The sequence below is a fragment of the Chrysemys picta genome, chromosome 11 (genome assembly GCF_011386835.1).
Source record: "Chrysemys picta bellii isolate R12L10 chromosome 11, ASM1138683v2, whole genome shotgun sequence".
NCBI classification, from domain to species: Eukaryota; Metazoa; Chordata; order Testudines; family Emydidae; genus Chrysemys; species Chrysemys picta.
The window spans coordinates 44,314,583-44,337,902 of record NC_088801.1 but is presented as its reverse complement, the minus strand read 5'-3'; the positions used below and the strand labels follow the sequence as shown (position 1 = coordinate 44,337,902).

Genomic DNA, 23,320 nt, shown 5'->3' with positions numbered 1-23,320 from the left:
TTTAAAGGGTAGGGAAAAAATCCTGATTCATGCTCAACTTCTTGCATTAAAGAAATAATACTTCAGGAGCAGTACTTATTGTTTTTTCTTTGCAGTTGTTTTATTGCATACTATACCAATTTAGGAATTAACATGCTCTACATCCCTAATCCAAATTATATTTTATGGCCCCATAAAGAATCATGTTACTTTTTCCTTTCTACTGTTTGAGGAGTTTTTTCATCTTTTTTTAAAAATTAGGGACACGGTCCAACTTAGTTACGCATAAAGGTTGCACTTTGAAATCTCTTGAGGTATTTTAATCACTTCCTGGCATATAATTAGTTCTGTGATGCCTTAGTGAAAATCTGAGTTCAAACCTAGAAAGCAATATAGCACATTCCTTGGAGAGCGATGTTGCTATTTAAAGAACAAAATTCGAACACAATATAATAGAATACTTTGCTATACAACTTTAAGTCTGCATACAAGCATATATATATATATGTTAAAGCTATGTTATTTTACAGCATAGGAAGGTTGAAAGTGTCTTTATGTAGCTTATCTAATGTCAATAAATATGTGAATAAGGAAGTAACAGTCATATGTAATCTGTCATACTGACTTGCTTGGGAAATGCATAGTTCGTCTTTTGAAAATAAGAATAACACAACTGTAACTTTCTTTCTCTTGAATTGGTTAGGTTTCAATAGCAGGATCTGCTATGGCTACTCTGGAAAAAGAGTTATCAACAACTTCTGTTCAAAAGATCACCAGACCTGTGAAATCACCACAAGTAAAGCCACCTGAAACCAGAGTGATGGCAGAGAAGGTTGTCTCGCCACAATTTCCCTTTGGAGAGGCAGCTGACGCCTATAAGAGTCGTTATGATGTTCAGACCAAAAGAGACATAAGTGTGAGCATGACAGGTGGTGTGGTACGGGAAGAACACATTGAATTAATGCAAGAAGGTGAAGCAAAGGTTTGTCATTAAGTGAATTCCAAAATCATCTTGACTGACTTACACCTTAGAAACAATAGAGTAATCCAGTGTGTTTACAGCTTCCCTCATTACAAGCTTATTCTTTTAAAAAATCCCTACTGAGCTTTGTCTACTGTAAGTTGTGATACTTGTTTTGCACAAGCATTTCTAAGATCCTAACATCACTTTGTCACAGCAAGCAGCAGTCACTCTCTGCAAGGAAACCTTTTCCTACATCAATTCTAGTGTGTCTACCATTTATTTCCTTCGCTTTGTGGGATGTTTAGTAACTCTGCTTTAAATGTCCTAGGTAACCGAAATGGCTAGAGTTCCTGAGCCAGCAGAAGTCCCTGTTACCCCACCAACCTTAGTCTCAGTAAGTAGTGAAAATTTAGATAAGGGTTACATTGTTTTGTCTTTCATTCCTTTTAAGATATGCTTTGTTTCACCCCCTTTTTGTCATGTATTCAATACATTTAGTTGCTCTCTGGAGCTCTGACACCATCTCTCATGTCTGTAGTCAGTTGCCAGTCTCTGTAGCCATGTGACCTATCAGAATGATCTTTGCTGAACAAGTGAATTCTCACAAGTATCTCACAAAGATCAAGTTCCCTCTAGATTTTCCCTGTCAAGAGTAACATATTCAGACAGCCCAACTCCAGCTTCAAAAGCTGTAGTTTGAAAATGTCTCTTCTCTCTGATTTATTTGGGGCACTGCACATCAGTGCCTCATTTTGATATAGATGCTGAATTGTAAGTTTCAGGACTGTTTTATCATACAGTTGAAATGATTTATTTACTAGTGAAGAGTCATATTCATTGTATAAATACTTTTGTGTGATACAGGGTCTGAAAAACATGACTGTTATTGAAGGCGAATCTGTCACTTTGGAGTGCTACATCTCTGGCCATCCAGCCCCGACTGTGTCATGGTACAGAGAAGACTATCAGATTGAGAGTTCCATAGACTTCCAGATTACCTTCAAAGCAGGAGTTGCTCGCCTTGTGATTCGTGAAGCCTTTGCAGAAGACAGTGGAAGATTTACTTGCACTGCTACCAATGCAGCTGGAACTGTCAGCACTTCATGCCACTTACATGTGCAGGGCAAGTAGATTTCTCACAACAAGAATTCAAACAGTTTGCTCAGTCAAAATGGCTTCATTACAATTTCTCTGTACCCAAGAGCTAGTATTTCTGGCAGCTGCAGGTGTCTTGATTTGCCCATGGCAGCCTCCAGGGCTGCTAAACATGCCAGCAACTCCCACCTAGTCTCTTCACCTAATAAAAGATTTTGTGTTGCCTAGGGCAAAAATCAAGGACTATCCATTAGTATTGTACACTACCTGCAGCATCCCCATTCCTGTTTTCACTCAGAGATATGTGGGCCTGCCACCCTTCACATTAGTCCCATCACTACAGACAATGGCTGGGTTGATGCCTATTTTGAGGAAGAGATAGACATATTCCCTATCTCCCAACTATTCTGGGGTCCTCCTACTCCCAACCATCAGTGACAAATATTTCAGCCTCTATTGTCAAGATCATCACGCACTAATAAGGGTCCTAAAAATGCAATCCTACATGGAAGGAATAAATGGTAAGAATCCCTATGAGAATACTCAAGGATCATCACAAGTATCTGAGAGGAGGAGAGAGAGTTTGCTTTGTTACTGAGCTATATTCAAGACAATCCAAAACCCACATACCAAAGGAATATTACGGCACACCCACATCCCATGCCCCACTATATTGGCCATATAGGTCATATCAGATTGGAAAATACCACAGAAACAACAACGGCACAGCCCAATAATATGCAAGAGAGAAAAACATTAAGGGTGAAGGGTAATAAACAGCTCAGGAATGTTGATTATGACTGTTACAGCCAGGCTGGGTTGAAGGGGCCAGGAGGGAGTCTCCCTATGTCACCTGGATGCCAGTTATAAGCAAGCTGGGGGAGAGGGATAGCTCAGTGGTTTGAGCATTGACCTGTTAAACCCAGGATTGTGAGTTCAATCCTTGAGGGGGCCACTTAGGGATCTGGGGCAAAATCAGTACTTGGTCCTGCTAGTGAAGGCAGGGGGCTGGACTCAATGACCTTTCAGTTCTAGGAGAGAGGATATCTCCATTTATTTAAGCTAAGATTCCTGATTCACTGTCCCAGTGCAAGGACCTGACCCCTAAAGTCAGCCAGCAAAACTACCCTCCCTCCTAGCTGTTTTGTCCACTTTTAAAATATTTTGGCATCAACATTATCATATTTTTCTTACAGTTTCTGAGGAGATTGAGAGCCGAGAAGCAGTTTCTGTGAAGGCTGTCACAGAAGAGAAACGGTAAAGTCACTTTTCTAAGCAGACTGCTCATACTGTGATTATTAGTTACTTCCAATTTATTTATGATTTCCTTCTGCATCAGCTCATTTGCCTTCTTTGAAATCTTCTTCCAGCTATATGGCGTCAAAAGATGTGGTAATGGTAGATGCCACTATTGCAGAACAAGAAGTGTTTGGAGAAGCTGCGGCTCCTTATTTTATAACCAAACCTGTAATTCAGAAGTTAGTTGAAGGTGGAAGTGTCATTTTTGAGTGCCAAATTGGGGGCAACCCAAAGCCACACATCTACTGGAAAAAAGCTGGGGTACCTCTTACTACTGGCTACAGGTATATAACCTACTTAAACATTGTTCTTTCTTCGATATGCAAATGATACTTCCATAGATTTGACACATATTAGAATTCAGTTATCCGCTTTGGACTAAATCTATCCCTAGTGTAACCCCACTGATCTCAGTGTGGTGTCATCAGGAATTAATATAGCCCTAAGTTTCTGAACAGATAAGTATTTGAAACCCTTCAGGCCGTTCTTCTCTGTTATGGGATGCAATGTTTGCTCTGGTGGGTTATAAAATGTATATTTTAAAAGGCTAGAAAAGCAATTATAAATACAAGGTTGAGCTAAAAATCAACGTACACATTAATTTATAGAGAAGAGAGAGACACTTTGGTTTGAATTTTCTCTGCGGTATTCTATAGAATTGAGGAAATATTTAGTGAAGGAGCCATCTGAGTACATTTTCTGGCACTCTTGAAATGTATCATGACATAATCACCTATAGAAAATGGTGGAAATGACGTTGCCAAAAATAAAGCTCCCTGTATATAAAAATTCTGATATTGGGAAGGTTATATTGTATATGATAATGGAATCCTCAAGACTTCAGTACTGCCTTTTGTCTCTGAGTTCAATTATATTATTATAGGTATAGGGTATAATTGAGCTCTGGTTGCAGTATTGTTATTTCTCTTATGTTGTTCTACTATTCCTCCAAGCTGATATTGGCCTAAAAAATTATCAAAACATTGGCTTTTTCAAGGAGTAATAGTCATAGATCTTTCAAAAAGTAAATATGCTAAGAATTCTGCTTATCAGAATTATGGAGAATTTGTGTTTTCTATGTTCTTAAAGACACAAAGTGAGTTACAAAAAAGAGACTGGGGAATGCAGACTTGAAATTTCAATGACCTTTGCTGATGACGCCGGAGAATACACTATTGTTATTCGCAATAAGCATGGAGAAGCTTCTGCATCAGCTTCTTTACTGGAAGAAGGTATTTGTATGTGCATGGATAGTGGGGGAGGAGGGATTAACAAAAACGTCAGTGTAAAAATATGGAAGAATAAGACTGGAGTTTCTTAAACTTGCTTTGATTAGCAAGTTGGTGCCACTCAGTTTGATATAATAAAAACAGACTGGTCACAATGGTCAATGAGGTATTGCAGTAGCTTCCTTTTCTTTCTGAGCCATTAAATAGTTTCAAAATGGAGACATTCTTCTTCTAAGTGAGTCTCCTAAAGGAGGTCCTGAATCTATGGGCACTTTCCTAGCAGTTGTCAAACCACAGTGATGTACAGAACCACTTGCAGGGTACAGGGTGAAATCCTGGCTTCCCTTTGATTCCAGTGGGGTCAGGATTTCACCCAAAGTTTTCACTTCTGTAGAAGCAGATGGTAAGGAATGGCTAGGGTTACCATTCGTCCGGATTTACCCGGACATGTCCTCCTTTTCGTGCTAAAAATAGCGTCCGGGGGGAATTTGTAAAGCACTCAAAATGTCCGGGATTTCCCCCCTCCCCCGGCAGAGCAGAGCTGGGAGGGCTGCAGGAAAGTCCCGGGCTGGACTCCGGAGCAGCTTCCTCCTCCCACCCCCCCCCTCCCTGCATTCTGAGCCGGCCGGCAGCTCCTCCTCCTGCAGCCCGGTCCGGCAGCATTGTGCAGGGCCAGGGACCGGGTTTTGTTGTGCTGGGGAGCTCAGCCATGTGTCCGGCTGGCACAGAGCCCAACACCCTGTTCTGAGCAGCAGGGTAAGGGGGCCAGGGAGGTTCTGGAGGGGGCAGTCAAGAAACGGGGGGGGGGCTTTTTGGGGGGAGTGGAAAAAGTTTTGGGCAGTCAGGGTACAGGTAGGGGGTAGGGTCCTGGGGGGCAGTTGGGGGGAGTCTTAGGAGGGGGCAGTTAGGGGACAAGGAACAGGGAGTCTTAGGTAGGGGGTGGGGTTCTGGAGGGCAGTTAGGAGCAGGGGTCCCAGGAGGGGGCAGTCAGGGGACAAGGAGCGGGGGGGTAGGGGGCTGGGAGTTCTGGGGGGGAGCTGTCAGGGGGTAGAAGTGGGGAGAGGGATCGCAGCAGTCAGGGGACAGGGAGCAGAGGGGTTTAGATGGGTTGGAAGTTCTGGGGGGGGCTGTCAGGGGGTGGGGAGTGGTTGGATGGGGCGTGGGAGTCCCAGGGGTCTGTCTGGGGGTGGGGGTGTGGATAAGGGTTGGGGCAGTCAGGGGACAAGAGGCAAGGAGGCTTAGATAGGGAGTGGAGTCCTGGGGGGCAGTTAGGGGCAGGGGTCCCAGGAGGGGGCAGTCAGGGGACAAGGAACGGGGGGAGGGTTGGGGGTTCTGGGGGGGCGGGAAGTGGGAGGGGCAGGGGCGGGGCTAGGGCGGGGCTCCTCCCGTCCTCTTTTTTGCTTGTTGAAATATGGTAACCCTAGGAATGGCACACCGGCCTAGCTCCCTTCCGCGCTCCTCTCCTTACCCCAGAGAAAGAGACGGTACTGGGAGCTCTGCAGGAGGAAGAGTGCCTACAGCTACTTTTCTGAGGATTTCAGCGGGAGGGAGAGAACATTTAACCTTAGGCTCATGCAGAGTTTAGACTCTCCTATTCAGCATAGCTACAGAAGCCTCTCCTCTTGCAGAGCTCTTAATGCTCTGCACAGTATATGGGGCTTTGAAGGTTGGCATTGGGGTTCTGGGGAAAGGAAACTAACTCAGGAGCTGGGAGATGTGCTTTAGAAAAAGAAACTAATTTAGAATATTTAGATATCCAGAGGGAAGGTGTGAAGTTATGGTTAGGAGGCTGAGAGCTGATGAGCTCTCTCTTTAGAAGTGGTCTGTACTTAAGAACACCTGTCCTAGAACATATAAATTATGAAGTTTTAATCAAGACTGGGTGGCGCATCTATCTGTTTTAATGATTCTCACAGAGCATCAGGATGTGCACTTGTTCCACCACCGCCTGAAACTATGTTTAAAATAATACATACTAATTGATAACTTCTGCAGCTTGTTTCTACATTTATGCCAGTAAAAATGGACAGTGGCTTACCAGAATTAATGTGTAATTAACTCCTAGCTGATTATGAGGTCTACATAAAATCGCAACAAGAAATGATGTACCAAACTCAGGTGACGGCATATGTACAAGAACCTAAAGTGGCTGAGGTAGCCCCAGCTATTTTATATGCTGACTATGAAAAAGAATATGAAAAAGAACAAGCTCTAATTAGGAAGAAAATGGCAAAAGACACTGTGCAGATCCGGACTTTTGTAGATGAACAGGTAAATATTTCAGTCATTTTAAATTGTGATTGGAGCAGTTCAAGTCTTTTTATTTAGTTTCACAAATGTAAGAAGTCAGTTATTCTACAAACTCTGTAAAGTCAGTTCTACAAAATCTATCACAAAACTGTTTTCTTTTCGCATAGGAATTCTACATTTCTTCCTTTGAAGAAAGACTTATCAAAGAAATTGAATACAGAATTATTAAGACCACCCTAGAAGAACTCCTGGAGGAAGACAGAGAAGAGATGGTGGTTGATATTCCTGAATCTGAAACAGTTGAAGCAGGATTTGATTTAAGATTAAAGAATTATAGAATCTTTGAGGGAATGGCTGTTACTTTCCATTGTAAGATGACTGGATATCCATTACCCAAGGTATACCAACGTGTATAAATGTATAATATAAATCACACAGATATTGTTTTAAATTATATCTACCTATGAAACAGGCCTGCTTCTATCTGTGGAAACTTTATGAATGTGGTAGCTCACTGTCAGAGAACCCCTTCTTTATCCTACTCTGCTAGAAAACCGCAAATTCCAAAAAAATGTACATTTTTCAGTCCTTTGTTCTCCCATCAAGCTGAGTTTCCATTTTGTAGATTTGTGCAATAGTTCTGGATAAGGAAATGTGCTAGATTCACCAGTACGCTATGGCAAAGTATTGCGATACTCAAGCATCACAGAGTGTCACCGAGAAGTGGTCACATAGTAGTGAATCTGGCTTGTTTCTGTTTCATTCTTTATGCATCATAATGCTGTATTTTATATTGGATACTGATTTTCATATCATGTGTCACTGCAAAAAGCTGTTCTTTACTCTTTCTTATTTCAAGTAAAATTTTTTGCCAACTACATGTTGGTTACAGTTGTGCAATAGTTGAAAAGTAGTGGAAAAGACCTAGCAGAGTCTTAAGTAATGTACATGGGTACACATTACTGTATTCTAATCTCCATGAGGGTTCACTCCCATTTTTATTATTTGTGCAGATTGCGTGGTACAAGGATGGTAAACGCATTAAGCATGGAGAGCGCTACCACATGGAAGTTCTGCAAGATGGCAGCGCTAGTCTACATTTACCTGTTGTGTTGCCTGAAGATGAAGGAATTTATACAGTCTTTGCCAGCAATGTTAAAGGAAATGCCATTTGCTCTGCAAAGCTATACATTGAACCTGTTGCACCAGTTGGAGCTCCAGGTTATATGCCAGCACCAGATGTTATGAAAAGATATCGGTAAGTACAGGGTAATATGCAAGTCTCATGTTCATTCCAGTCCACTACAAATAAACGGTGTCCAGTGATCCCATCATGTAGTCCAAGCTAAATAAGTTTAGACCGTCAGCCCTCCATGCTGTTGGAAGTACTGATGTTGATTCAGTAAGTGGCACTTTGTTCTGTTGGTCAATATGAACCAAATCCCCATTGCTACAGGGCAATGTGATTCTGGAGGTACCATCTTCCAGCTAATAGGTCTAAACAAGGTACCGGTTTTATTAACTGTAATATTATTTGACATTGCACAGATTCTTCATATTGATTAAACAAAAGGAAACAAACTACAAATAATAATTTTACTTCACCTTTTCCCCTAGGTAAATGGATTTTAACATGTTTTAAAATATTAGGCACAGGAGATGAATTATATATTGCTTTAGCCTGGTTCTAGGCGTCATTGCTACAGCACAGCTTTTTTGTTCCTTCTTCAGGTCTCTTTCTCCCCGTTCCCCAAGCCGTTCTCCAGCCCGTAGTTCTCCATCTCGTTCTCCTGCCCGCAGACTAGATGAAACTGATGAAGGACAACTGGAGAGATTGTATAAGCCAGTTTTTGTGTTGAAACCTAGTTCCTTTAAATGTGCAGAGGGGCAGACGGCGAGATTTGACCTAAAAGTAGTTGGCAGACCCATGCCAGAAACATACTGGTTTCATAATGGTATCTCAATTTATTTTCATACACTAATATAAATATCTAAAAAAATATATAGTATTTTCCATGTTGGGAAACAGTACTGGGTGTAAAAAAAATTGTCTATTTCTGCAGGTCAACAAGTTGTTAATGACTATACTCATAAAATAGTAGTTAAAGAAGATGGCACACAGTCAATGATCATTGTCCATGCTAGTCCTGATGATTCTGGTGAATGGACTGTCGTTGCTCAGAACAGGGCAGGCAAAGCTACGATCTCTATGACCTTGACAGTGGAAGGTATTTACTCTGCACATTTTGGAAAGAACTCTATAATTATTATGTATAGAAACAGCTTTTTCAATTTCTGTATCGGATCACTTCTTTCTTGCTCTTTCAGCTCAAGAACATCTAGTGAAACCACATTTTGTAGAAAGGCTGAAGAATGTTAGTGTCAAGGAAGGTACTAAACTGAAAATGTCAGTGAAGGCTACTGGTAACCCTAATCCTGACATTGTATGGTTGAAGAACAGCGATATCATTGTACCTCATAAATACCCAAAGATCAAGTAAGTGCTTCCTAAAAAGATGATGTGTAAAAACAGTAAAGATATAAATAAGCCTGGTCCTGCAAGGTACTAAGTGCCTCCTAGTGTTGGCTGAGTGTCTCTAATTCCCAAATAATGTAGTAGATGAGAATTGAGAGTTCCCATTGTGAGTACTAAGGGCCTGATCCCATGTCCTTTGAAGACTATGGGAGTCTTTCCACTGACTTCAATGAGGATTGAATCTGGCCCTAAAAGTGTGCAATAACTTAAAGGCTCAGGCCTGCCTTTTGCATGTTTCTGTACATTTATATTATGTAAATTTCAATAAAACTTAAAACCAAATTGTAAAAGACCCTACACTAGCTTTCTGCATCTACAGTCCTCTAGTAGATGAAACTTGTACTGATTTCAAAATCACTAAAGATTGCTACTTTATGTTTATACAGTGCCTAGCACAATGAAGCCACATTCTTGGTTGGTCGTTAGGCACTACTATGATTAAGTATCATTTCTGATTCCACCAGAAGTTTGCCTGCTTAAGGGTTTTGGGATGGGACCTAATTGTGAAGGAGATATGTGAGAAAATAATGTATATATTTTTAATATTTCAGAATTGAGGGAACTAAAGGAGAAGCTGCACTTAAAATTGAGTCCACTGTCAAGCATGATGCTGCATGGTATACCGCCACCGCTATCAATAAAGCGGGGCGCGACACTACACGGTGCAAGGTAAATGTCGAAGTGGAATTTTCAGAACCTGAACCAGAAAGGAAATTAATCATTCCAAGGGGAACATACAGAGCAAAGGAGATTGCAGCACCTGAGCTTGAGCCTCTCCATTTGCGTTATGGTCAAGAGCAATGGGAGGAGGGAGACCTTTATGACAAAGAGAAACAACAAAAGCCATTCTTTAAGAAGAAACTCACTTCACTGAGGCTCAAGCGCTTTGGACCAGCTCATTTTGACTGCAGACTGACACCAATTGGTGACCCCACTATGGTGGTCGACTGGCTACATGATGGCAAGCCCCTGGAGGCAGCCAATAGACTCCGTATGATTAATGAATTTGGATACTGCAGCCTGGATTATGGAGTAGCCTATCCTAGAGACAGTGGAGTGATCACTTGCAGGGCAAGTAACAAATATGGTACTGACCACACATCGGCTACCCTTATAGTTAAAGATGAGAAAAGCCTTGTGGAAGAAACTCAGTTGCCGGAAGGCAGGAAGGGACTGCAGCGAATTGAAGAGATGGAAAGAATGGCCCATGAGGGGGCCCTTGCTGGAGTGACAGAGGACCAAAAAGAGAAGCAAACGCCAGAAATTGTTTTGGTCCCTGAGCCTGCCAGAGTTCTGGAGGGTGAAACTGCGCGGTTCCGCTGCCGTGTCACAGGCTATCCACAGCCCAAAGTCAATTGGTATCTCAACGGGCAGCTCATTCGTAAAAGCAAAAGGTTTAGACTCCGCTATGATGGTATCTACTACCTGGACATCGTGGACTGCAAATCATACGATACAGGTGAAGTGAAGGTTACAGCAGAAAATCCAGAGGGGGTAACGGAACATAAAGTGAAACTTGAGATCCAGCAGAGGGAAGATTTCAGGTCTGTCCTTCGCCGGGCACCCGAACCCAGGCACGAGCCAGCAGCAACAGAGCCTGGCAAACTTCTCTTTGAAGTACAAAAGGTAGACAAGCCTGCTGAGACAACTACCAAAGAGGTGGTGAAGCTAAAAAGGGCTGAGAGAATCACTCACGAGAAGCTAACGGAAGAGACTGAAGAGCTGCGCAGTAAATTCAAGCGTAGGACAGAGGAGGGCTATTATGAAGCCATTACTGCTGTGGAGCTTAAGTCTCGTAAAAAAGATGAATCATATGAAGAAATGCTTAAAAAGACAAAAGAGGAACTTCTTCACTGGACCAAAGACTTAACCGAGGAACAGAAGAAAGTGCTTCTTGCTGAAGGCGAACTCACCATTCCAGCTATCAAACCAGAGAGGCTTGAGCTTAGTCCAAGTATGGAGGCTCCTAAGATACTTGAACGAATTCAAAGCCAGACAGTAGCCCAAAGTAGTGATGCACATTTCCGTGTTAGAGTAGTAGGGAAACCAGACCCTGAATGCCAATGGTTCAGAAATGGTGTACAGATTGAGCGGTCTGATCGGATATATTGGTACTGGCCTGAAGATAATGTTTGTGAATTGGTCATCAGAGATGTAACAGCTGAGGACTCTGCCAGCATCATGGTGAAAGCAATCAATATAGCTGGTGAAACTTCAAGCCATGCTTTCTTGCTAGTACAAGGTAATGTGTAAATCCCTTTAATGTACCCTGTTCATTAACAAAATGTGTTTGTCTTTGTAGTCCACAGGTTATCAACTCTCAATATTTTTTATTTTGCAGCCAAACAGTTAATAAGTTTCACGCAAAATTTACAAGATGTTGTTGCTAAAGAGAGAGATTCCATGGCAACCTTTGAATGTGAAACCTCAGAACCCTTTATCAAAGTGAAATGGTATAAAAATGGAATAGAAATTTTTTCTGGAGACAAATACAGGATGCACTCTGACAGAAAAGGTCACTTTCTTTCTGTGCTAATGATTGACATGTTAGATGCTGAGGACTACAGCTGTGCATTGGTAGAAGATGAAACTGTAAAAACAACGGCTAAGCTAATTGTTGAAGGTAGGAATAAAAGCTTTATTATCACTCAATGTTTTTATAGTGAAATCTTCCAGGAAGAAGTCAGCTATCACCAATGAACATAGCAGCATGCATTTTGCTGCATAGAACATTGCAGAAATGTTTACACTATGTTTATATTTTTTTAATGCAACATGAAAGCCTGAATATTATTTTATGTTCAGGGTTTAAAAATAATATTTGATTTAGCTGCAAGTTTGCTTCTTTAAAACCAAATGTTTTTTATAAGAAATGTTTCATAAAACTCTTTAAAAAATCATTTGTGAATGTATTTATGTTCTAATGCAGGTGCCGTTATTGAGTTTGTTAAAGAACTTGAGGATATTGAAGTCCCAGAGTCCTTCTCAGGCGAGCTTGAATGTGAGATTTCCCCTGAAGATGTGGAGGGGAAATGGTATTGTGATGATGTGGAGCTCAAATCCAATAGTAAATACATGATTACGTCCCGGCGTGGTCGCCAAATTCTCACTGTTAAAGATGTTAGTAAGGAAGACCAAGGAGAGTACAGCTTTGTTGTAGATGGCAAAAAGACCAGTTGCAAACTGAAGATGAAGCGTAAGCCTTTCTAATCACATACCCCTTTTTTCCTACAGATTTAAGAGTAATTATTTTATTTATCTGTTGTGAGGATTAATTTATTTTTCTTTCATATTTTATAGCTCGTCCTGTGACTATTCTTCAAGGACTTACTGATCAGAAAGTCTGTGAGGGTGATATTGTGCAACTTGAAGTTAAAGTCTCCCTAGAAAATGTTGAAGGTGTCTGGATGAAGGATGGTATTGAAATTCAGCCAAATGACCGTGTGCACGTTGTGCTGGACAAGCAGTCACATATGTTGTTAGTTGAAGATGTAACAAAGGAAGATAGTGGAAATTACTCCTTTAATATTCCCAATCTTCTTCTTTCAACCACTGGACGAGTCTCTGTTTATAGTAAGTGACTACTGTTAGCCAGTCCAATGTTTTTTCAAAGGCATTGGTGGTCATTTGTTTGCTTTATTTCTTGTTAATTTAAAGGGGGGTTTACATTAATATTTTTGTGACTTGCCAGGTGTAGACATAGTGGTGCCACTAAAAGATGTTCACACTATTGAAGGAACAAAAGCTGTCTTTGAATGCAAAGTTTCAGTCCCTGATGTGTCTTCATCCAAATGGTACCTAAACGATCAACAGATAAAGCCTGATGACCGTATACAAGCTGTCTGCAAAGGCACTAAACAAAGGCTAGTGCTTACCAGGACCTATGCATCAGATGAAGGACAATACAAATTGATGGTTGGCAAAGTTGAAACCAGTTGCAATCTTACAGTAGAAAGTAGGTATTCATTAAGATGCACAGTAGTTCTTAAAATATTGCTTGCTAATATAACAAAGTGGTTGTGACTAATATTTCTAATGAACTTGTTTTACAGAAATTCAGATTATTAGAGGCCTTCATGACATCACATGCACTGAAACTCAGAATGTATCCTTTGAGGTTGAGCTATCTCATGCAGGTATTGATGTTTTATGGCACTTCAAAGACCAAGAACTCAAGCCTAGTCCTAAATACAAAATCGAAGCACGTGGCAAAATATATAAATTGACAGTGGTCAACATGATGAAAGATGATGAAGGTGATTACACATTTTACGCTGGAGAAAAGAAGACATCTGGGAAGCTTATAGTAGCAGGTTAGTAGGCTTAAATCCCAAAAAGTGTCTCACTTTGATTTTAAAAAAATGTGCCCAATGTAATAAGCAATTTACATATTTTGAAACAGCACCTGGCAATTTTGCTCTTGCTATACCTTTCTCCACTCTTTTTTCTTTTCTCTTCTTTTTCCTGAGGTTTGTCTCTCCTTCTCTATCTTATTTTTTCTGTTCTCTTCTCGGCTTTGATTCAGCAACTCTTAGGTGGGTGTTTAAATGCTTTGTTAAATCGGGGCCATAATGTAGAATGATGCACAAATGAAGGCAGTATGTTGTCCTCAGAATCTGTGTAGCCAGTGGATTTCAGCAAAGCTGCATTTCAGTATAGGGGAAAAAATAATCTAACGAGACAGCTGAAACACTGAACAAATAACTCATGCTTTTGCTTCCCAACAGGTGGTGCCATTGCAAAGCCTCTCACCGATCTAACAGTGGCTGAATCCCAAGAAGCTGTTTTTGAATGTGAGGTGGCAAATCCTGATTCTGAAGGCCAGTGGTTGAAGGATGGTAAACCATTATCTATGACCGATCACCTCCGAAGCAAATCAGATGGTTTAAAGAGGAGACTTAATATTCCAGTCACCAAGCTAGATGATATGGGTGAATATACCTACAAAGTGGCATCCTCAAAAACATCTGCCAAATTGAAGGTTGAAGGTCAGTAATTCTATCCTGATTTGATACTTTTAAGGGCTTGATTCAAAGATCATTGAGGTCAATATCCTTTGGCTCAGGTCCTAAGCCACAAAATAAAACTAAGTATGATATATATCATCATTCTTACAAACTGTCTTTTGTATTTAAAATGCATGATGTTTGAGGCAATAAATGGATACAATTTTTGGATATTCCATGTTAGAATTTAACATAATATTTTGATAAAAACATATTCAGTGTATGCTGTAAACCATTAAAAAGTCAACATTTGCCAATTGTGTAGTAGCATTTAAATACAGAAAAACTATGTTAATCTTAGATGCTGATAGCTGCTGGGAAATGCTGTTTTGTTTTGTGTTTTTTTGTGTGTCTGGTGGGGGGGGGGGTTTGGTGACCATGATATGTGTATAAAGTGTATGTCTTTGGATCTTAAAATAAAAGTGGATCATAACATGTTTTGTAAAATGACAATATTTAGCTTTCTTTGAGTTTCAGTTTGCTTTTTCAGCTTTATTGGTAATTGTTTTTCTAGCTGTTAAAATAAAGAAGACACTAAAGAACCTAACTGTAACAGAAACACAAGATGCAGTTTTTTCTGTGGAACTTACCCATCCTGATGTTAAAGGAGTTCAGTGGATCAAAAACGGCATTGAACTTAAATCAGATGACAAATATGAGATTACAGTGAAGGGAACTGTTTACACACTGCAAGTGAAAAATTGTGTTATCACTGATGAGTCCATTTACAATTTTAAGCTTGGAAGGTTAGGTGCCAGTGCCAGACTCCATGTTGAAAGTAAGTCAATTTGTGATCATTTCAGCAATTAGTCTAATGACTGATTTAAAATTTAAATCACAAGTATGAATAAACTGTTGTAATTCTCTTCCTTAAGCTGTTAAGATAATCAAAAAGCCAAAGGATGTGACTGCTTTGGAAAATGCCACTGTTTCCTTTGAATTGAGTGTTTCCCATGATACCATACCGATCAAATGGTTCCACAAAAATGTTGAGATTAAGTCAAGTGACAAGTACAGTATGATCTCTCAAAGGAAAGTTCACAAGCTGATGTTGCAGAATATATCTCCCTCTGATGCTGGAGAATACACAGCTGTAGTAGGACAACTGGAGTGCAAAGCAAAGCTGTTTGTGGAAAGTAAGTATTTCATGCCACACTAGCTCATGTATTATAATTAGTCCTTATACAGGATGATCTGTTACTCTTTGCATTTCCAATTTTATAAACAGAATTTAAAAGACAATACTATCTGATTTTTTTTCTTTCTCTTGTTTTTTCATAGCCGTACATATTACAAAGACCATGAAAAATATTGAGGTTCCTGAGACCAAAACTGCCTCCTTTCAGTGTGAAGTATCTCATTTCAATGTACCTGCTGTATGGCTGAAAAATGGTGTGGAAATTGAAATGAGTCAAAAGTTTAAAATAGTGGTTCAGGGGAAACTCCATCAGCTCAATATCATTAACACAAGCAGTGAAGATTCTGCAGAATATACATTTGTCTGTGGGAATGATAGAGTCAGTGCAACTCTGACAGTGAACCGTAAGTGAAAATAAAAATTAACCAAAGAGTTTTCTATTACCAAAATAGTTATGATATTAATATATGATTAAAGCTTCTTTGTGTTCAATATAAACTGAAACATACCCCATCTACTAGTTAGAGTGGAAATATGGGAATCAGGAGACATGGGGTAAAATTCTCAAAAGAAGTACCTAAGGAGCCTATATCCCATTTTCAAAAGAGATTTAGGCACTTATGAGCTCAAAGTCCCTTTGACTTTTATTAAGGCTTAGGCTTCTAAGTGGCTAGATTACATTTTGAAAATGGGACTTAGGCTCCTAAATCATTTAGAAACTTTTGAAAATGTTCTTCCTAGATTCAATTCTCAAATCTTGACTCTGACACAGAATGTCTCTTTGACATTGCACAAGTCATTTAGCTGCTCTGTGCCTCAGTTTCACCATCTATAAAATGGGAATATTCCCTTTTCTAAATTATTTTGAGATCCTTGAATGAAAGGCCCTATACAACTACAGAGTTATATGGTTTGTTTTTGGCATTTGTTTGTTTTTTGAGTTTAAAACTTTTTTTTTGTTCCAGAAAATAAGATTATTCAGGTCACTTTGTATCTATGAGCTTTCCATTGGTTTGATATTTTTCCTTACTGATTTCACAACAATATGTGATAAAAAACAAATACACTTATTAAAAAGTAGTAAGTTCCAAATAAAATGCTGAAAAGGACACTCTCTTTTTGGTAATTTTTGTGCTAAATGCAAGAAGCCCAGTTTTCAAGTAAAGGCTTATTTTATAATATTTTGCAAAACCAATGAGGGAAGGACCTTAGTCTTAATGCAATCTGATTAAAGAATTGTGAAGCAATTCAGGTTCCTGTTAAGACACATTCTTAAATCATATGACTATTTTTTTCTTTTAGCTATCTTGATTACATCCATGCTGAAAGACATCAATGCTGAAGAGAAAGATACAATAACATTTGAAGTAACTGTCAACTACGAAGGCATCACATACAAGTGGTTAAAGAATGGGGTGGAGATAAAATCAACTGACAGGTGCCAGATAAGAACTAAAAAGCTTACACATTCTCTTGCTATAAGGAATGTCCACTTTGGTGATGCTGCAGAATACAGTTTTGTTGCTGGGAAAGCTGTTTCATCAGCCACTTTATATGTGGAAGGTATTTGTTTTCATAGTCTGTATATTTAAGGAATGTAATGGCCCTCCTGATATATGTTTACAGCACTCATCGTATATCCATGGTATTTCCCTAGCTCGTCACATTGAATTTAGGAAGCACATTAAAGACATTAAGGTTGTAGAGAAGAAACGAGCCATTTTTGAATGTGAAATCTCAGAACCTGACATTTCAGTGCAGTGGATGAAGGATGGCCAGGAACTCCAGCTTGGTGACAGGTAATCTTTTTCTCCAGAACAAGACCCTAGTATTCCTTATATTTTTTCAGAAAAATAGCTCTGTTCATTGTCTTTCTGTTGTCTTTAGAGTGAAAGTTCAGAGGGAGAGATTTGTCCATCGCCTCCTCATTCCTTCCACAAAGATGTCTGATGCTGGACAGTACACTGTAGTAGCAGGAGGAAACATGTCCAGTGCTAACTTAGTTGTGGAAGGTCGTGATATTCGTATCAGAAGTGTCCATAAAGATGTTCAGGTACAGTATATACAAAGGGAATAAATTCTTGATAGTTTTGTTGTTTTATCATTTGAAGGAGCAATAGCTAATGAATGGGATATATTGAGCCGGGGTAAGAGCATACCTAAACTATTTGAGGTAATCGCCCCCTCCCCCCCACAAAAAAAAACAGCAATAGTCGTGCAGTTGGGGCCTCCCACCATGTTCTGATGGGCCATCCCCATTACCATGGTATAGGCCTTAGGGATTCTAAAGACACCTACTTCTCACCAGATAGGTAACTTTCTTCTCATTGATCCAAATAGGACATTAATAAGTGGGAGAAGGAGAGCACATCTGCAGCTCTCAGGCCTATATAGTTACTTTGAGTTGGTGCACTAAGTAGTAGGACATCCTGTGTCCTGCTACAGAGACAGAATTCAGCGCCTCCTGAGTTTTCCCCCTTAAGGTTTAGTGAAGCAGGAGGGCAGCTGTAAAAGCAGGTGCTATTTGTAATATTTATCCTACTTGATAAAAGGTCATTGAAAGACAACGAGCTGTAGTTGAATTTGAAGTCAATGAAGATGATGTTGATGCTCGCTGGTATAAGGATGGCATTGAGATCAATTTCCAGATTGAGGAAAGATATCGATATGTTGTGGAAAGACGAATCCACCAGATGAGCATCACTGAAACAAGATACAGAGATGCTGGGGAATACACCTTTGTAGCAGGAAGAAACAGAAGCTCTATTATTCTCTATGTTAATGGTATGTATGTTTGCAATATTGTTGTAGCCATGTTTGGTCCCAGAATATTAGAGAGAGAAGGTAGGTGAGGTAATATCTTTTATTGGACCAAATTCTGTTGGTGAGACAGAGACAAAAATGTTACTTCACCCACTTTGTGTCTCTAATAGTATGCATGGACATTCATTTTGCTCATCATTGCATTTCCTATCCTGTGTTTTCTGTATCTCTGTGAAGACTTGTTGGCGTTATAATACTGTAAACTTGGGATAACTTCAGAGAGAGACCCCTGGAACAGATGGGGCTGCTTGTGCTACATCACTGCTTCCTGTCCACTCTTTCCATTGAAATGGATAACTGATTAAAATGTTATAGCACTTTTTATCTCTGCATCTACCTAAGCCAGTAAATCCTCTTACTTCCAAGTAAAGTAAATAAAGCAGTAGTCCCTTAACTGTGATATCCCAAATATTTAGTATTGGAGGGATCAACCTAACAGTTTTCAGAGATGTTTTTTACAATTTCATCTTTCAAAAAATCTTATACACTAAAACAGCTATTTATTTTAAAACATTTTTTCTTGACTCGCTTTTATTCCAGTCCCAGTTCAGTATTCCTTGACCAAGAAAATCCCCCAGTCAAGTGAAGGGAAGACTTTGTTGTGTGAGAAATACTAAACTGGATCCTCAGTCACTGGGAACTTTGCATGAATAAGGATTGTGGAATCTGACCACTTGACAATAGTATTTTTGTTTGGCAGAGTAAGAGATCTTACTAAATTTTTAATAATTTCAATAAGCAACACATATTTAGATCCCTTTTTTTTTAATCTGCAGCTCCAGAGCCACCCCATATTATTCAGGAGCTTCAGCCCACCACTGTGGAATCTGGTAAACCTGCCCGCTTTTGTGCTATAATATCAGGTAGACCCCAGCCCAAAATTTCCTGGTATAAAGATGAACAGCAGCTTTCTGCAGGCTTTAAATGCAAGTTTCTTCATGACGCACAAGAATACACTCTATTGTTGATTGAGACTTTCCCTGAAGATGCAGCAGTTTACACATGTGAAGCAAAGAATGACTATGGAGCTGCCACTACTTCAGCTTCACTTTCAGTGGAAGGTAAGTTTCCCAAGTGCCTTAAAGTGTATTTGAAATGGTATTGTCAATATTTTGTGATGTGTGCTCTTCCGTGCGGTCTAAACTTTTGATCTCTTCCTTTAGTCCCGGAAGTTGTTTCTCCTGATCTAGAAGTGCCAGTTTATCCACCTACTCTTATAACACCACTTCGAGATGTTGTTACTTCTGAGGGACAATCTGCATGTTTTCAGTGCAGAGTTACAGGGACAGGTTAGTTTAATGAAATTGTATACAATTTTTGTTATATCAGAATTGTTCAGCTGATACTGAAAGCAAATCTAATAGCATATGAGCTGAAATCTGCCTTTATGAGGATTGTGTAACTATCAGATATATGTAGGAAGTACAGTGTTGGCTGTATAATTGACTGGCAGCTAGCAATTTAAAAAACTGCTTGCTACACCCAAATGCTGCCCCTGGCTTTTATATGCAGAAAACCAGTTATTGTAGCACTGGTGGGCCGTGGAGTTTTTATAGCATGTTTGGGGGGGGGGCTTAGAAAGAAAAAGGTTGAGAACCCCTGGACCAAAGTCCAGATTTAAATAATTTTTGAGTTACAGAAATGCAAAAAGAACAGGAGTACTTGTGGCACCTTGCAAGAAATGCAAAAATTTGCATAAAATGAGTAGCATCTACTCTTTTTGCATTCCTGTCACTTACAAGTGCAATTCTTGAGTTGGAAAAAGATTAGAAAACAAATCTGCTTCCATGATAAAAATTGTGGTAAGACTCAGAAAATACACATAGGAGTTTATACTGGAACTGACATCTTAATTACAGCTACGCAAAGCATGCCACAATTGTGTGTGTGTGTGTGTGTGTATACTATCTTTATGTGCATGTTGATGACTGAGAGGTACGTTTGCAGCACAGCACATGGGGAGTTGTCCTGGCAGTTCTCGTTCTTTTTGTATTGTATATGAATGAATTTGGATATTTCTCAAATACAGCATGAAAATATTTTATATTAGCTTAGCTAATATACTAGCATTGAAAATATATTTTCAAATTGCGTACACTACAGTACTGTTTCCTGAAAACACTGCATCTTTATTACAATGACAGCAGCAAAAACAATTAAAGTACATTGTATATGCCAGATCAGCGTGGTTAGTTGTAGTTCACTGCCAGGTTTGATGACTGGTGCTGGCCTCTTCTTCCCCAAGCTGGCAAGGTTTATAAGATCTCGGAAAAACAGCAGGCTTCATGCATTAGACAAGAAGGTATCTCACTGGACTCAACGGTGACCTTTCTTGTCAGTTAAGGACTGGCATTAAAAAGCTTCACACAGGCCAGTACAACTAAAACAGATCCTCAGCGACGATGATTTCCACCAGCTGAGGCTCTGGCCCTAAGGTCTAGAGGATTAGGGATATGAAAAACTGGAGGTTTCTCAGAACTCAGATAGAAAAATAAGCCATGCACTCCCCTCCTCAGAGAACAGATTACTATTGTCATTTGTTTGAATTGTTGGGATCAGCTCAGTCATTTTGTAGCCTACTAGATGATCAGTTTTAAATGAGAATTTGAGATTTAAGATAAATATAAAATAAAATCAGTTCTCCATAATAATAATAATTAATAGCTGCAGCACTTTTTAAAAAAACAAAATTCAGGGAAATTATCTGGGGTACTGTTGATGCAGCCCTAAAGAGCCACCTATATTCATGTGTCTTAGCATGCATCCGATTCTGTAAAATGGAGCATGCTTGGAAATGAAAGGGAAATGGACTCCCTACAGCTTCCTCTGCTCCTTCCCTATGCCAGTATCCAACTCCTCCCCTTCTCAGTCACCTCCAGCAGCCACCAGACCTCTTTGCCTGGCTCCCAGGCACAGACTCCATGCTACCCTCCTCCCATGTACAGCACCTCTGCTCTCCCTCATGCTCCTACAGCCATCAGCTGAGCTCCCGCATCTGAGCTGATCCTTCCATATTTCTTCACCTACCCTCCCAGATGAATTCTCAATGGAGATTTCTACTTAAAATATGATGCCAAGTTATAGTCGCTGGGATCTTTCATTTTTCATGCTCACTGACAATATTGAAAGCCTACTCTGCCTCTGCTATTTCAAAGATATCAAGAATGAGAAAGAGAGAGCGAGATTTCCAGTTAATCACTGAATGTAGGAGTAACAAAATAAGTTTTCCCTCCTACATACTACCAAGCTGGAAATATATAATAACCAATAAGCTACATGTCTTTAAACTAGTCTTATTGTACATTATATATTCAACTTCAAAAAGCTGTGATATAAGTGATTTCTACTTTGTGTATTTTTAAAGTATTTACCTACAGACATTGTATCTTAATCTTACATTTCTTTTTTTATTTTACTTGATCAGATCTGAAAATCTCTTGGTATTGTAAAGATAAGGAGATCAAGCCATCCCGTTTCTTTAGAATGACTCATTTTGAAGACACTTGCCAGTTGGAGATTTCAGAAGCCTATCCAGAAGATGAAGGAATTTATACATTTGTTGCTAGTAATTCTATAGGCCAAGTGACAAGTACTGCTAACTTGAAGTTGGAAGGTACAATGTGCAATTACAAAAGAAATAATGTTTTAAAATAGGTTGTGTGCCCATACTAATATTCATTAATAAATATATGTGAGTCACTGTCATGTCATGTCATGTCTTTTAATTCAATTAATCAGTATCATCTTGCAATGTCCACAACATCCACTTCCATCTCCAAGACATAGGTCATGCACAGTGAAGTTTGTTTCACAGTTTTTCAACATTTCGTGCACTTCACCTTTCAATTCTTTTCATTAGCAGCATTCAGCATGCCTCAAACAAGGTAGAATCCTTGTCCCTAACCTAAGTCTATTAAACAGATTTTTATTCACTTAACAAGCCTTTGCCTAGTAAAGATCTCTAAAGAGTTTTGGTATTGATAAAATGTTTTCATTTAAGAAACATTAAAAAATCTTAAACAAGGGTGTGCCCCAGATTTGTGCAAATGAGAAAATAAATTTGCACTATTATGCATTCTGAAAATATTGATCACAAATTTCAGAACAGAAAATGGTCTAGAGGGTTTGTTATTTTAATCTTGTGGTTCTTAGTGTTATTTAACCAGAAATATATTTATTTTTATTTTTGCAACATAATTTGTAAACTATGGAATTAGTGATTCATATTGTAAAATTGCCAGGCCAAAAAGAGAAAAAAATTACGAGAGAGAGAACTTTGATTGTAGCGTAGGGTAAGAAATTAAAAGTTGACATGCTTCTTTTCAGGATTTAAAAAGGTTGAAGAAGTTACATCAAAGTCCCAATGGCATGTTTCTTCATCAGTTTCACTTAAGAAGGAGCCTGTTGGCCAAAGGCCCACCTTTATCCAGCCTATTTCAAGCTGCAGGGTATGCAGCGGGGAATCAGTCAGATTTCAAGCAAGGGTCTCTGGCATGCCAAAACCAGAAATCCAATGGTTTCATAACCAACAGCCAATGTTGCCAACAAAAGATATAGTTTTCCATTTTGATGAGTCTACAGGCACAGCTATGCTGATAATAGTAGATGCTTTTTTAGAGCACGCTGGCCAATACTCTTGCAAAGCAGGAAATAGTGCTGGAGAAGCAACTTGCACAGCTACACTTACAGTGACTGCCGAAGGTAAAGCCCCATTTTTGTTCAAAGGGATTCAGTTTGTTGTATACCACTGTTACTAATTACCTCCTTTCCTCTTTTCACACCTTTTAGTTAGCAGCTAGTTCACTAATGTTGGTAGTATTAGCTGTAACCAATAAACCACTGTCATTTCCTCTACTTTAAAATGTCATATAATTTAAAATCTCACAAAACTGTGTCCTATATATAGAAAATACAGACCTTTTATCAAACTACGCAAGTACACACTTTAAACCAGAGAGCTGGTGATAGTCACACCATTGTCTCATATGCTCTACACTGGGC

General features: G+C 39.4%; 1 protein-coding gene across 2 annotated transcripts in view; it reads left to right on the top strand.

Moving 5' to 3' along the window:
* The window catches only part of TTN (titin), a 307,719-nt gene that overhangs the window by 20,079 nt on the left and 264,320 nt on the right, over window positions 1-23,320 (top strand). For both annotated transcript variants that reach the window (XM_065560805.1, XM_065560804.1), the window contains exons 15-44: window positions 683-961; window positions 1,272-1,337; window positions 1,808-2,066; window positions 3,235-3,295; window positions 3,409-3,621; window positions 4,427-4,569; window positions 6,632-6,837; window positions 6,984-7,214; window positions 7,830-8,074; window positions 8,548-8,771; window positions 8,880-9,044; window positions 9,145-9,313; window positions 9,904-11,594; window positions 11,694-11,975; window positions 12,282-12,548; window positions 12,653-12,925; window positions 13,044-13,307; window positions 13,405-13,665; window positions 14,080-14,340; window positions 14,873-15,136; window positions 15,234-15,494; window positions 15,640-15,900; window positions 16,799-17,059; window positions 17,154-17,295; window positions 17,384-17,549; window positions 18,049-18,280; window positions 19,096-19,380; window positions 19,483-19,608; window positions 21,744-21,932; window positions 22,646-23,020. In XM_065560805.1, coding sequence (XP_065416877.1) covers window positions 683-961; window positions 1,272-1,337; window positions 1,808-2,066; window positions 3,235-3,295; window positions 3,409-3,621; window positions 4,427-4,569; window positions 6,632-6,837; window positions 6,984-7,214; window positions 7,830-8,074; window positions 8,548-8,771; window positions 8,880-9,044; window positions 9,145-9,313; window positions 9,904-11,594; window positions 11,694-11,975; window positions 12,282-12,548; window positions 12,653-12,925; window positions 13,044-13,307; window positions 13,405-13,665; window positions 14,080-14,340; window positions 14,873-15,136; window positions 15,234-15,494; window positions 15,640-15,900; window positions 16,799-17,059; window positions 17,154-17,295; window positions 17,384-17,549; window positions 18,049-18,280; window positions 19,096-19,380; window positions 19,483-19,608; window positions 21,744-21,932; window positions 22,646-23,020 — 8,122 coding nt within the window. The remainder of the gene's footprint in view (window positions 1-682; window positions 962-1,271; window positions 1,338-1,807; window positions 2,067-3,234; window positions 3,296-3,408; window positions 3,622-4,426; window positions 4,570-6,631; window positions 6,838-6,983; window positions 7,215-7,829; window positions 8,075-8,547; window positions 8,772-8,879; window positions 9,045-9,144; window positions 9,314-9,903; window positions 11,595-11,693; window positions 11,976-12,281; window positions 12,549-12,652; window positions 12,926-13,043; window positions 13,308-13,404; window positions 13,666-14,079; window positions 14,341-14,872; window positions 15,137-15,233; window positions 15,495-15,639; window positions 15,901-16,798; window positions 17,060-17,153; window positions 17,296-17,383; window positions 17,550-18,048; window positions 18,281-19,095; window positions 19,381-19,482; window positions 19,609-21,743; window positions 21,933-22,645; window positions 23,021-23,320) is intronic.